The sequence below is a fragment of the Alosa alosa genome, chromosome 19, assembly GCF_017589495.1.
Source record: "Alosa alosa isolate M-15738 ecotype Scorff River chromosome 19, AALO_Geno_1.1, whole genome shotgun sequence".
Taxonomy (NCBI): domain Eukaryota; kingdom Metazoa; phylum Chordata; class Actinopteri; order Clupeiformes; family Clupeidae; genus Alosa; species Alosa alosa.
The window spans coordinates 3346839-3361431 of record NC_063207.1 but is presented as its reverse complement, the minus strand read 5'-3'; the positions used below and the strand labels follow the sequence as shown (position 1 = coordinate 3361431).

The 14593-nt window shown below is 42.7% G+C and overlaps 1 protein-coding gene across 1 annotated transcript in view; it reads right to left on the bottom strand.

Annotated features, from left to right (window-relative positions):
- syne3 (spectrin repeat containing, nuclear envelope family member 3) overlaps nucleotides 1–14593 on the bottom strand; it is a 38206-nt gene that overhangs the window by 18650 nt on the left and 4963 nt on the right. The window contains exons 4-9 of the mRNA XM_048228260.1: nucleotides 14136–14445; nucleotides 13396–13551; nucleotides 11833–12189; nucleotides 5020–5156; nucleotides 3971–4145; nucleotides 2439–2621 (exon numbers count right to left, since the gene is read on the bottom strand). Of these exons, the coding sequence (XP_048084217.1) occupies nucleotides 2439–2621; nucleotides 3971–4145; nucleotides 5020–5156; nucleotides 11833–12189; nucleotides 13396–13551; nucleotides 14136–14445 (1318 nt within the window). The remainder of the gene's footprint in view (nucleotides 1–2438; nucleotides 2622–3970; nucleotides 4146–5019; nucleotides 5157–11832; nucleotides 12190–13395; nucleotides 13552–14135; nucleotides 14446–14593) is intronic.

Sequence of the window (14593 nt, the reverse complement as noted above, 5' to 3'; positions counted from 1 at the left end):
TTTTGGTTCACATCTATACAATTTGTGAATATTTTTAACAATTTAGTATTGTCCCCCAACAATATCGTCATTACCGCGACAGTCTATGATTACTACTATTTTAGGATAAGACTTGTTTGTGCTGTAACCATGGAAATGAAGTGACAGGGAAGCACAGGTCAGCCATGAGAGAAGAGTGATATCTGATTATTCAACGTCATTACTATAAATGCTGTTGCAGCAATATTTTTATGAAAAAAATTAAATATTCACATTATTTATGTGTATTTAAAGTTCATGTTGTACTAGCTGATGAATGATGTTAGCAAATCCATGACCTAGCATCTTTTTTCCTGAAATAAGATGAAAAATGTCATTACCGCAACCGTCATTACCAACACAAAACTTGTTGTGATGGTGATGGCGGTAATGACACGTTTTCTGTTTCACCATCTATATTTTATCATCTGTTTAGAAATTAAGCTAAAGAAGCCTAATGGTGTGATGTTGCAATGAAACTCAAGTGAGATACCTTACTTCCTAAAACTAATTTACCCTATTTTTTTTTTCAACCAGCATGACTGCCAAGACATTAGCAGAAAGGTCTGGAGAATACAGGGGAAAAGTATAGGATGACCTCTTTTTTCTGTCAGTCAAGGAACAATAATAAATGCTAGGCCTACAAATATTTTATGCAAATATTTAACCTTATACTGACTTAACCTTAACTTTTACAGATGTCCACTCTAGCACGCATTTAACATTGGAAGTATACGTAAGAATTGTCAATGACCAGTTGCCATGAAACATTTATTTGTATCTTCCTAGGGATGCAGATTAAACAACAAAAAGAAAAAAAAACATAAATAATCCATATTTCAAGGAGGTTTCATTTTAGGCCTGAAATATGCATTGTTAAACCATGCCATTTTTTTCCTACCGGTAATAATCTCAATATAGTTATGGTCTGTATTTTTATATTTTCTGCTGTTTTATGCCATTGTTTCATGTGATTCTCTAGAATTTTTTTTAGAGGTTTCTGGTTTAGTTTTGTCCCTATTTTTGTCTATTCAAACATTCCCATTTTTTCATTGCTTGTCATTACCAGAACAACATGTCATTACCGCCACGTTACTTAATTTACAGTAGAAATACTTTAAAAATAGCTTTATCGTCAATATTGAGCTGCTACATGAAAAGCTTAATGAAATACTTATCCACATATTCAAAGAAAAATATCTAAAACTACTTTTCCAGAAATTAAACAAAAGTGTACTTTGTTGAACACAGAAAATCACATTTTGATGGTGAGAATATCAAAATATATGTAATTTGCTGAATGTGAACATTTTGAATTTATACTTATTGTTGATGGTTAACAATGTTTACAACATGAATGAGTTTAAATGATCTCCTTGTTAGATCATTTTATTTAATTTTCGAGTTTTTGATGTTGTGATGGGAATGACATTTTGTAATGCCAGTTGGCAAATAAATATAAATTATTTTAAATATATTTAAACTTGGTTGTGGCCAGCATTATACCTTCATATTAAAGTATGTAAGCATTGTCCTGGCATAATTTAAACCAAATTTTTCCTGATTTTATAATTTAAAATTTGAGATGGCAAAATTGCCCCCAATTGAAGAATCACCCAGCTATACTATGGACAATAGCACAGTGTATACTATGGACAGTGTAGCTATACTATGGAGAGTGTAGCACAGTGTAGCTATGCTATGGACAGTGTAGCTATACTATGGACAATAGCACAGTGTATACTATGGACAGTGTAGCTATACTATGGAGAGTGTAGCACAGTGTAGCTATGCTATGGACAGTGTAGCACAGTGTAGCTATGCTATGGACAGTGTAGCTATACTATGGACAATAGCACAGTGTATACTATGGACAGTGTAGCTATACTATGGAGAGTGTAGCACAGTGTAGCTATGCTATGGACAGTGTAGCACAGTGTAGCTATGCTATGGACAGTGTAGCTATACTATGGACAATAGCACAGTGTATACTATGGACAGTGTAGCTATACTATGGAGAGTGTAGCACAGTGTAGCTATGCTATGGACAGTGTAGCACAGTGTAGCTATGCTATAGAGAGTGTAGCACAGTGTAGCTATGCTATGGACAGTGTAAAAGCTGACCTGAATACTTCCCTTACTGCAGTTATTATGAGTTTGTCTGAGTTACTTCTGTCCTATTTTGCCACCTCTACCCTGCTTTGTGAGACCAACATCCCTATGGGCTGTTGTTGTGCGGTGGTGCTGAAGGGGGTTGTTATAGCCCCAATGCGGGTTGTGGTGGTGCTGAAGGGGGTTGTTATGGCCCCCATGCAGGTTGCGGTGGGGTTAAATGGCGTTGTTATGGGCCCTTTGCGATGAGGGCAGTCGTGAGCGGTGTTGTGCGGTGCGGTGCGTTGCGTTTGTGCTGGCTGGGGTACCTGGAGGCGGCTCTTGCGCTGCAGCAGCTGGCTGTGCAGGAGCTCACGGCGGCGCACGTTGGCGCTGAGCTCGGACAGCAGGCCCTCGGCCGCCTCGGGCCCGAACACGCAGCCCAGCAGGTCCCGCTTCACCTGCAGCAGACTCAGACGCTCCTGCAGCTGCAGGCTCTGCTTCAACAGTTTCTACCGAGGAGAACGAAGGAGGAGAGAGGGAAGGAGAGAGAGAGGGAAGGGGAGAGAGAGAGATGGATAGAGAAAGAGGGGAGGAGAATGGAGAAAAGATGGGAAGGAGAAAGAGTGAGACGGAGAGAGGGATATAGAGATGGAGAGAAAGAGACAGACAGAAAGTAGGAGAGAAGACAAATATAATATAAAGAGTGAAAGAGATGGAATGAAGGAGGCAAAGAAAGAAAGAAAGAAAAAGCACATCAAGAGCACATATTAAATTATTAGAGCAAATCCACCAAAAACACATACAATGCAATTTGTAAACAGCTTTATTTACATATTAAAGGCAAAATGCTAAATGCCAACCTATGTACAGTGCTTTGGCAAAGGGGATCTATATGCCTGTCATAAGCTAATTAAGCCCATTATAATTTGAATTATTGCTAGGAAGACGTGAGAGAGAGGGTGAGTGTGAGAATAAGAAAGAGAGAGAGAGAGAGAGAGAGAGAGAGAGAGACGGAGAGAGTCAGACAGAAAGAGACAGCAGATTGCAAAAGAGGTTGGCACCACAGACAGGCTAACTGACCGTGGGCAGAAAAGGAAGGGCAAAAAAAGAAAAAAAAAAAAAGAAAAACGAAATGGCAAATTGAATGAGAGATTGAGTCAGCAGACACCAGGAACACACACAGACAGAGAGCTCACATCAGCAGAATACAAAGAGTAGCACCCACTGGCAGATTACAGCAGCTTTCAACAAATCATTTCATATATTGCTACTTACACTGCCACTGTGCCTGGAACTCCATGGCTAACATGGATTCAGACGCAGAGCTGTAGAATCGGCAAACCTCACACCCCAACACTAAGACACCGTGGCAGAAGCTAGCGCCCATGCTCTGGATCTGCAAACCTCACACCCCAACACTAAGACACCGTGGCAGAAGCTAGCGCCCATGCTCTCCATCCGCCATGCTAGCACAAGCGCTTGCCTCCTTTTCCTAAAGCTATGGGTTCAAATCTCGTGTGGGATTGGGCTTCACACAAATGTGCTAACGCAGGGCTGAATGGATCCAGAACACCATCGCCCAGGCTACAACAAAGATGAGCGAGGAGGCATGTCTGTAACTAAACTTTGTATTAATGTTCAGTGTTCGTTGGCATTGTGGATGCATACTCTTACTGAAGCTGTGTTATGAACCTGTATACATCCCTGTATATCAAGACTGGTGCTAGCATTACATGCTAACACCCATGCTATTAATTAATACGCACTTAACAAGCAACTGTCCTCAAGTCTGCAGGATTCATTCTACAGTGGGACTATACAGTAGTTAGTGGTGAGACAGTGGCCTCGGCGGTTTTACCTCGATGTTCTGCACGAGCAGGGCAATGTGGGAGAACTCGGACACCTCGGCAGACGCCTCCAGCACTTGAGACACCATCTGGCTCCATTGACTGAAGCCATGCAGGGGGTCCTGGAGAACCTGCCTCAGGCCTGTTTCGCTCTCAGAGGAAAGGCGGAATGCCCGGCCTTTCAAACTGCAGCAGAGAGAATATCACACACACACACACACACAGGGGGATAGAGAGAGAGAGAAAGAGAGAGAAAGAAAGAGAGCGAGAAAGAGAACATTGTGATTTGTTTTCTTCGACTTGTCATGACTGACACAATGCACATACGGAGGGAAAGAGAACGTCCTGGTGAAGTAGGAAAGTGAGTAGAGGGACAATACAGCCAGCAGCCAAAGCACACAAACACGCTTTTAAATTTAACTTCGGGCCTGAATTTTTTTTAATATTCCAGATCTGCCATGGCTGATTTGGCATAACTGAATATTTTCAATATTGTATATCTGTCACAGCTGGACACTTCAATATGATGTATTTAAACATGATGTATTTAAACATTGTATTTTTCGGTGGTGTCATCATCAGGCCAGGCTGAATCTGGCTCTCTGTTCTAAGGCTGCTCAGTGATTTGCTCGGCCTATTGCCTCTCTAACTGCAGGAGGCTTCCACACAGATTAAATTATATACCACCAATAAATTATAAGTAAATGAAAATTGGAAATGAGAAACTGACTTTTCAACCGCCAAGCCCTGGTTAAATAAATGATAAAAAAAAATAATAATCTTGGCTGAGAAAAGGGAGAGATAGAGGGACACAATATGCTCCAGTTCTATGTGCCTTCATGAGATTTCTTTTTTCCCCCTCGTAATCCACCAATGATGAAAAACTACAGAGAGAAGAAAGTGATGATAAAAAAAAAGTTGTAATAAAGACGGAATTATTCATGAAGCCACCTCCAACTTGATGGGGTTCCGATGAGTTGCGTGATTACAGGAGGAGACCGTTTGAATACATATGGGGTCAGATTTATTCTCGAGGGTAGATTCGCTCCGGCGGCCTCACCTCTGATACTCCTTCACGGCCAGCAGCAGCTCGTCCGACAGCGGCTTGCAGTCCTGCGACAAGTGGATCAGCTCCTTGAGACGGTCCTTCAGCAGCTCAGCGCGAGGCTCCTCATCTATCAGTGTGTTTCTCACACCCTGAGGACCATGAACGAACAAGAATTACAATACAATAAGAATTCCTTTGTCAAAAAGACTCTGGGAGTAAATTACTTTCAGCTCCGGCCCTCAGATCAAAGATCAGCCAAGTTAAGAACTTATTGTCTTGTAGTCTTTTGAACTAAGCTTTCTTCCTCCACATCTAGAATTCCTTCAGAGGTCAGTCTTACAATGTTGTGATTTTTTATCACAGTCAATTGTTCTTTGAGGTGGATTAACTGCAGAAAAGCATCAAACCAGTTAAACCATGGTTTAACTGAACAGTTGATGGTTTAACTGAATTCATTTTTTATTTGTGTCGTCTAATGTCAACTTATGACTGCTGAGTAGTCTTGTGATATATTTGAAATTGTAAGCTGTGACTGTTTTTGCTGGACCAACCTGCAGTTCTTCAAAGTCTTCAAGCGCATCAACAACACACAAACTAAAATAGGACATGTTAAAGATGACCAACTAAAATAGGACATGTTAAAGGAACCACATGTAAGAAATGTATTTCAATTAATCATAAAATGGCCCTGATATGTCACTAGACATTAAGAAATCATGTTCATTTCAAATACTTATATCACTGACAACAGTAGTCCGGCCAGGATATTGTCATTTAAAAAGTGAAGTTGCAGCCCTCAACTGATGTTGTTGTGTTTTGTCATGTCATGTTGTGTTTTGGCCTGATGCGCCACCCTCCACCTATCTACTAATCACAAAATCAGTAGTGTTTCGGCATCTCTAAAAGTGATTGCAGTACCAGTTTTGGCTATAATCTTACATATGGCTTTAAAGATGACCAAGACTGAAAAGAATGTGACAACTACCCTATTGCAATACTGAGTGGCTACTTGAAGATGACCCATCTCAGAGCGGGAATGAGGAGAAAAGAACGAGAGGACCACAGGAGAGTCCAAAGGACAAACTCAAACTAAGTCAACGTCCCTCATCTAATTACCCTGGGCCAACTGCCTTATTATCAGGTCCTTTCATGAAGCGCAGTTTCCCCCCTTATCTGTAGACGTACAGGTCTGGCTGGAAGTTAAAACGTCATGTGCCATGAATAATTCAGCTGCTTTAGACTAGAGTGGTCTCCGTAACAACCCAGGGACAACACAGAGCTTTAGCTCATGAAAGGGAGAGGAGAGCAGAGCAATGCAGAATTCACAGGAGTGCCTCGGTGCGCTTGTCAGATCTCTGCTTTACGGTCTACACGGTAGCCTCCAGCACTGATTATGTGCAATACATGTAGATAAAATGCATCCCTTGCCATGTCTATTGATCGACTGAGAGAGCAGCATGAGGAGAATGCTGCATCTGTGAGGCACCATGTCACCAAAGCCGTGGCACAAAAATCCTAGAATTCAAAATCTAAGTGAGATAAATAAGCTTAAATCAAGGGAATATACTTATTTTTCTAATATTTGCTTATAACAAGACACTGTTGCACATTGTTTTTTTGCACCGATTTTGACCTTGTTATAACTGAAAATCTTTTTGTTCTGTCGGCAAATCTTGCAAGTGAAAGTTTCTTGTTTTGTGGAAATAACTACTTAAAATAAGCATAATTATCTGGCAAGATTCGCCAATAGAACAAGAAGATTTTCACTTAGTACAAGGCAAAAAAAATTAAATCAAGTGCAAAAATGTCTTGTAATAAGCAAATATTAGAAAAATAAGTACATGTTCACTTGATTTAAGCTTATTTATCTCACTTAGATTTTGAATTCTAGGATTTTTTGCAGTGATGTTAGCCAAGGCACAAGCTCCTATCTGTGAGACGACCCATGAGATCTTAACAGTGAGCTAGAGCGAACACACTGAGCCTGAGACATCACCATGGAGACCATCAGAAAGACACCAACAGTGCAAGACTAGCAATGAGACCTTTATTACGAGACTAAGGGCCCATTTGGGTAAAGGGTAAAGAGCAAAGTCTTACACGAAACTGATTTGCTCATTTAACACCATGGGAAATACCAGTGTTTCCCCTACAATGTATTTAACAGCGGCGCAGCGCCGCCGCTGGATTTTCAGCGCCGCTGCAACATAATATCACAAGATTCACTTAACACACTGTAAAAGCACAATGGCCAAAGTCATCTCGAAATTGTTTTCTGAAAGTCTTGAGTAAGTTAAGTGCATCAAATCTGCACTTAGCCTCTCATTATTCAGGACATATATGCGGCATGATGTGTCATCCAGCCAAAGACAAGTCTGCAGCCCATATGGCTAACCTACCTTCTGAACAGGGTTACATTGTTTAGCTATCCGACTGATGGGGTCTTGCTCCGCCACAGTGTAGCCTATGGTGTCATCGTTCACTTGTAGGTTACACAATAAATAGCCTACTTATAGGCCTGGTGACAATAAAAAATGATATTAGTTATATTTCATCACGAAGCTGTTTGTATGCCGTGAATTCGCTTGTAGCCTATGCCATATGTTAAGCTTGAGCAATTCCTCTGATCCAAAGCCTGCTTTGACACATTGACACTAATGTGAAACATGCATCCTCCTCTCCTAGCCTACATCAAATAAAAGAAACCAATTCATGATTACCGAAATTAATTTAACATGGGGGGAAAAAAGTGTGTTGCGATTTAGCCTACTATTGTGATGCGGTTCTTTCTGCTGATTGGATTTACCCCCGTGTCGTCAACTCTGAGAACTCTTGCTCCGGCTGACAATTTTATCCAGAGAGCTGATTTCCCAAAGATGAGCCTCCATCAACATTCAACGACAAATTATTAAAACGTAAGTAATGCAATAGAGTAAACCAATGTGCTACAAGGTGTATGGTCTTAACGTTAATTGTAGCCTAGACTTGTAACGTTAGCGTAGGGCTATATGTAATGTTTGCCAGTGGTGGAATGTAACGAAGTACAAATACTTCGTTACTGTACTTAAGTAAATTTTCCACGTATTTGTACTTTACTTAAATTTATAGTGCATACTTTTGACTTTTACTTCGTTACATTTTACAGCAATTATCTGTACTTTTACTCCGCTACATTTCTACAACACCATCGTTCCTTTTTACGATACATTTTATGATCAGTTTTTTTTTTCTCTCTGACAAACACGTTTTCAGAGACGTTTCCGAGGGGTTGCTACCAAAGATTCTGGAGCGCTACGTGCATTCTTAGAAACATAAGCTTCTGGGCTAGACCAGGCAAAGCGTGAGCTTGTAGCCATCTGCATTCGGTAGGCTATATTCACCAGACCCATGGCTACACTGTACATGCAACTGTGTTCTGTGCCTTTCTCTGTCTTATCTGCAGCGTTAGGGCCTCCTCTCCGATGAGATTGCTATCCGCGGATCAGCGAAGTTACAGGCTCTGCCCATGCTTCTGTCACACGTCTGATCATTTGCGGCAAATGAATGGTAGACTATTAATGAACCGGTGGCCGGAAAAAACGTAACATTTTCCAGATTAGGAAATATTCCTTAATTGTGTGTGATTAAATAAAGATGCATAGCCTACAATTGGGGTAGTAACGTGAGCTCATTCAATGTCTATCGTCTGCGCAAGTGAAACTGAACTTAATCATAAAGACACCTTTCTCAGCAACTTTTCTGTTCAATCAGCATAATTGGCATTACGATCCACCCGACGTTTCCCTTGTCTACCCCGTTAAACTTCAGGCTCTCGTGTTTTGCTGAATGATATTACTCAGCAGATCACCCTAGTAGATAACCAGAATTGGGTTGGGCCACAGATGGTAAGCACAATTGCATTAACTTAAAACTATCTAGTCGAGTATAACCTAAAACTAGCTTAATTAAAATGCCACAGCCCATACTGATTTTTCCTTTTAGAATATAGATATTAAGAGAATAAATCATTATGCAAATACTTTTACTTTTACTTTACTTTTGATGTTTGCATGGGAAAGCTAGGCGAACACAGTCTAGCAGGGCTTAAATTTCACTGCGGGATTGCGGGTATTGCGCATAATTTGTTCAAGTCCCGCAACTCTAGCCATCATAATGCGAGAAATTCCCGCATACACTTTTACAGCCTGTCTGATGACGTTAATATAGCCTAATCATTAAGTGGCGTGAATGCGGTGCTATTGACCGGACTGATCAACTACCGAGTTGAATTGAACATAGCCTCATGCAGACGCACGCACACACACGGAGAGAGAGAGAGAGAACCACTTTGCGCTTACGCAAATAGGCTACGCTACCATGGCAAACTTTTACATCTGGAAAGAGCTCCTTGGTAACTATCCTGCTAGCTCAGGTCACGTCAACACTTGATCCCAGAAAGGTTGTCTTCGACATGTCAACATTTATTGTATCTAATGACATAGAAAACATAATGATTTGCATACACATACCGCACTATGCACAACTTTTATTCACTAGCGACTACAGCCTAAAACCGTCAGGTTGAAGGGGGGCTAATTACTCCATAGAATTACTCTCAGGTATTTTCTTAAAGTGACAGGCACTCAATTACACCTACTCATCACCAATGTGCACTCAATTGGACCTACACACCACATTAAAGATATGCCTAAGTGTTATAGGTTAAACGTCAATATGAGGCATTCAAATTACTAAATATGTTTAGCTAGTAGTAATTACTAGTAAAATGCTATACTTTAAAAAATGCATTATTAAATAAATACACTCTATATGAATTCAAAAATATATGATAGAAACATATCACATAAGCTATCATTTTCAGTGTGTGTTTGTGTGTGTGGAGAGAGTCAAGCAGAATCTAGGATGTCCACTGTTGTGAATGATCCCACTACAGTATATATTACTGATGACGTCAGGGTGGTGGGGGCCCCAAAATCAAACACTTTTTAAAAAAGTATCGAAGTATTGAAATCGCAATTCTTGACTTGGTATCAGAATCGACCCCCCCCCCCCCAAATTGTGTAAATCCCCCCTACATGAATAACCTAAGGGGGGAATTCCCCCCCATTTTGAAAAATGAATTTTAAGCCCTGGTCTAGGCCTGTTTAAACTGTCTGATAGTTAAAGGAAATATGAGCATATGTTGGCATATATGTATAGCCTAAATTCTGTCCACTTAGCTATAATAGGCGATCACAAACAGACCTTTTTCACGTTCTGGCATTAGACATATAGGAGCCTACATTCTCTTATCAGAAAGACATGTTCTCATAACTTCAGCGTTCTCTTGGACGGTGAGACGAACGGTCACACTTCAATCAAGTAGCCTAGGTCTTTTCGAGTTAATTGTGAGTGAGTTGTATGGTAACTGTGGGAGTGATGTAGAAGAAAAGTGAGTATTTACTTTTTTTATCGTGGGTTTGTTGTTTTGGGACTGAGAATTAGACTACAAGGAGAGCATCTGGCTACGTGCATGCGTGTCAGCATTAATGGCCCCCCACAATTCAATTCAATTCAAAGCCCAGAAAAATTAAGTGCTCAAGAGATTGGGTGTGGCCTTTGCCATTAAGACAAATTTAAATAAATTGTAAATAATCTTTTTCTGGGTTGTGCCATTTAATTTTTCTTCTATCATTTTTAACCAATAATGTAAAAGAAAGCTGAAAATGTCCACAAAAGAAACACAAAGGTATGATATAAAAAAAAAAAAAGAAAAGCGCAACAACCCCCGCCAAGTATTAGCACCGCTGCTGGAAAAATTTCTAGGGGAAACACTGAATACTGTGTATTGTATGCTACGATGTATCAGTTCAATGTTGCCACACGATAGCTATAGTACCCGCACATGAAAGAATGTTGCTGACAGATATTGCACCTTGCCTGTCATTCATAACAGGACCAGTGTCTAAAGAGTGAGACAGTAATGATGATAAACTAGCATAAGACCATGACGCCGTGAGATAACAGCATTATGAGACTAGCTATGACACACACACACACACACACACACACACACACACACACACACACACACACACACACACACACAAACAGAAGTAGTGAGACACAATAGTGAGACAATGTCATCTGACAGTAACCATAAGACACCAGCGGTGAGATCCTAGCAGTTAGAGACAACCAGGGACGCACTAAACTGTGCACATCATATTAACCATAATGCCAGTGAGATCCTAGCAGTTAGACACAATTTTTGGAAACAATTATCATACTGCAAAAATCTGTATGCAACCCCTGGCAGTAAGGCGGGGCCAGTGAGACGCGTACAACTTATTTTAACGGCATGCAAGCGTCCACTGTAGCTGTAGCACTGAGGGCTCTCTGTCGTTGTGTCATATTTCTTGTTCAAAATAGCAAAATAACAAGCTGATAAGCGACAGAATAATACACGACAGAGAGAAAATAGAAATGGGGCGTCCGACAAAACGTGGTGATGCATCTGCTGCACAGGCACAGGGCCATGTCGCATCGCATCTAGTTAGGACATTCACACACGCGCGGCACACACACACACACACACACATCACATTGCATCTAGTTAGGACATTCTCTCTCACACACACACACACACACACACACACACACACACACACACACACATCGCATTGCATCGCATCTAGTTAGGACATTCTCTCTCTCACACACACACACACACATCGCATTGCATCGCATCTAGTTAGGACATTCTCTCTCTCTCACACACACACACACACACACACACACACACACACACACACGCTCGCTTCTCACGAGCATGGATCCACTCACCGTACACCTCCTCCACTGGGTCACCAGCTGCTCCTCTGACCGCTCCCGCTGCCGATCTCCGTCGCTGCCCTCCAGCTCCCTGGCCAGCCTCTGCACCAGCGCCCGCAGCTCCCCGATGCCCGTGCGCAGCTGCCCGCAGCGGGCCTCGTACTGGCCCTGGGAGTCCAGCGAGTCGTGGAGGCCGCCGCGGGCCTCCTGCAGGCCCAGCCGGAGACGCTCCCAGGCCGCCCGCAGGCTGCCCGTCTCCCGCGCCACCTCCTCGGCCCCCGCCGGGGACGTGCTGGCCTTCACGGACTCCGCCAGGCTCTCGATGTGGCGCAGAGTCCGCTCCTCGTTGGCGATGCTCGTTTCGAGCTCCTGGGAGGGCAGCGGACCAACAGTATGACAACAGCGGCAGAAGCAGGCCATGCAAGGCCAGAGGTGAAGTCCAGTGGAGTTAAACACAACAACAGACGGCATATGGACTCTTCCAACTCAGTAGGTCAACAGGAATGTCTTTCATTTCAGACAGACACAGGAAAGGCCTTCAACTCCTTGTGCTAGCGGTAGCATTTCCCACAGTGTCCGATCAACAAAGTGTAAATCTGTTTTAATTCAGACATCCCAACTTGCAAAAAGTAATTTCAGGGAGGCATCACGAAGCCCCCCCCCCCAAAAAAAAAAAACTTTAGCCTATACAATAATGTCAGTACAACAAATAAGGAAGGCCTATAGATAGAAATTGTGAAAATAAAATATGTAGATTTTGGTAGTTTGGTCTTTTCATGTAGCCTTGGCAACTAGCCATCTAGTAGGCTATAGGCCTGAATAATATGCACATGAATTGACACTTGTTAAACTCACCTCAACATGTCTTTTGCAATCATTTAACCCGCTGTGGGCAATGCTAAAGTCACTATTTACAAACAGTGCAGCGTGCAAGACTAGGTCCATCATTATGTTTTACTCTTATGAGACAAGGGTAGCCTACACTTTGAAATGGGTCTTACATTTTCCTTTTTTTGAGGCACAGACTCTACCATGGCGGCTCCTGTTTCTACTGAACTGATTAATTAAGTTAGGAGAAAAGACATAAAAGCCGCCTACACTGAAAACTGATTGGTTGATTTAGCGAAACAGGCCAATCAGGATGCTCTCTGTCTTTGATCGGCTCAGACACACCGCACCACCTCTCTCTCTCTCTCCCCTGGGTGTGCCTTCACTCCAGATGCACCGCAGCGGTCTGCATCTTGCTCTTGATCGCTCACTCTAGATTCCGGGAGATTTGATCTAATTTGCGGGCGTCAGGGAGCCGCTATCAATATGCGGGAGAGTCTGTTAATTGTGTATAAAAAAACAATGTAATGTAATCTAACTAACTATCTAAAACCAGCAATGTTATTTTTATGTTTCACTTGTTACTAATATTATGCCATTTATGCTCTTATGTTTTTCTGTGTCACATACAGGACACCAAGACACACACACCACACCACACCACACCACAACACACAAACACCACACACAAACACCACACACACCACACACACACACCTCAGAGGTGTAACCCTAGGTGTGGTTTACCTGCAGTAGCTGCAGCTTGTTCTCTGTGCTGTCCGCCTGCTGGCTGAAGTGTCTGACCTCCTCCTCCTTGGACAGCAGCCATGTTTGGAACTTATTCACACAGTCCTGGTGCTGCTGGTGATCCTCTGCTCTCTTCTGAAGCAACAGCAACCTCTCCTGCAACACCACGCACACATTAAACAGTATTTAATTACACAACTTTCACACAGGTTTCACACACGCACACACACGCACCCACACTCACACAATGCAAATACTGTACATTCCAGAGCTGTAGTTTGTGTCCTTAGTTGCCCTTATGCAGAGAGTGAAACCACAGCACTGCATTATAGACCACACCCGCACCCTCTCCCCAGAGTAAAAACCTTCACCTCATTTAGCTGTGCATGATGTGATGAAGTACCGAAATTAAGTGTTTCAAATAGACCGCTGAGAAAGGAGACGGAATGGAGACTCATAATAATCTTAGGAGAAGATTATGCAGCATTTATTCTCACCCCTTGGGGAAAGCAACTGAGAGTCTAGCAAATTCATTATGTAGGGATTTTCATGTAGGCATTGCTTGGTGATTGTATTACACACTCGCTGAGAAGCACATGCAGTGCTAACTATCCCACCTCTGCTGGAACTTTTATATTCTAGAATGTTTAGAATTCTGATTCCAGAATGGTCCTCTGCAGAGCCTGTACCCTGGACCATTCCATTAATTCACAGACAGTAGAGCGGAGCAGTCAGCTCACCTCAGCCTTGTCCCGTCCGTCGCTGTAGGCCTCCTGCAGGGCCTCCAGCTTCTCCGGGTCCACGCTGGGGTCCTCGGTGCGGTTGTGCAGGCCGGCGGCCTCGTCCAGCAGCCTCTCCAGCAGCGGCGCCTGGGCCTGGATGTCGCAGAGGGTCAGCTGCGCATGGTCCACCTGCCACAGCTTCTCGCGCACTCCCGGCTGCAGTTCCGGGTCCGCCTCCAGGGCACGCTGCAGCTTGTCGAGCCACGCTTGGAACTCCTCGTGGGCCTTCAGGTACTCGTTCCAGTGGAGCCACACCCACTCTATGCGGCTGGATTTGGGGGGGGGGGGTGCAAAAGAGAGGCATAGACTGAAAAATGGCAAGTACCTCTTTCCAACTTTAGATTTAGCATAGCTTAAATATAGATACGTCAATATAGGGTAGTAATGTGACTTTAGATTTAGCATAGCTTAAATAT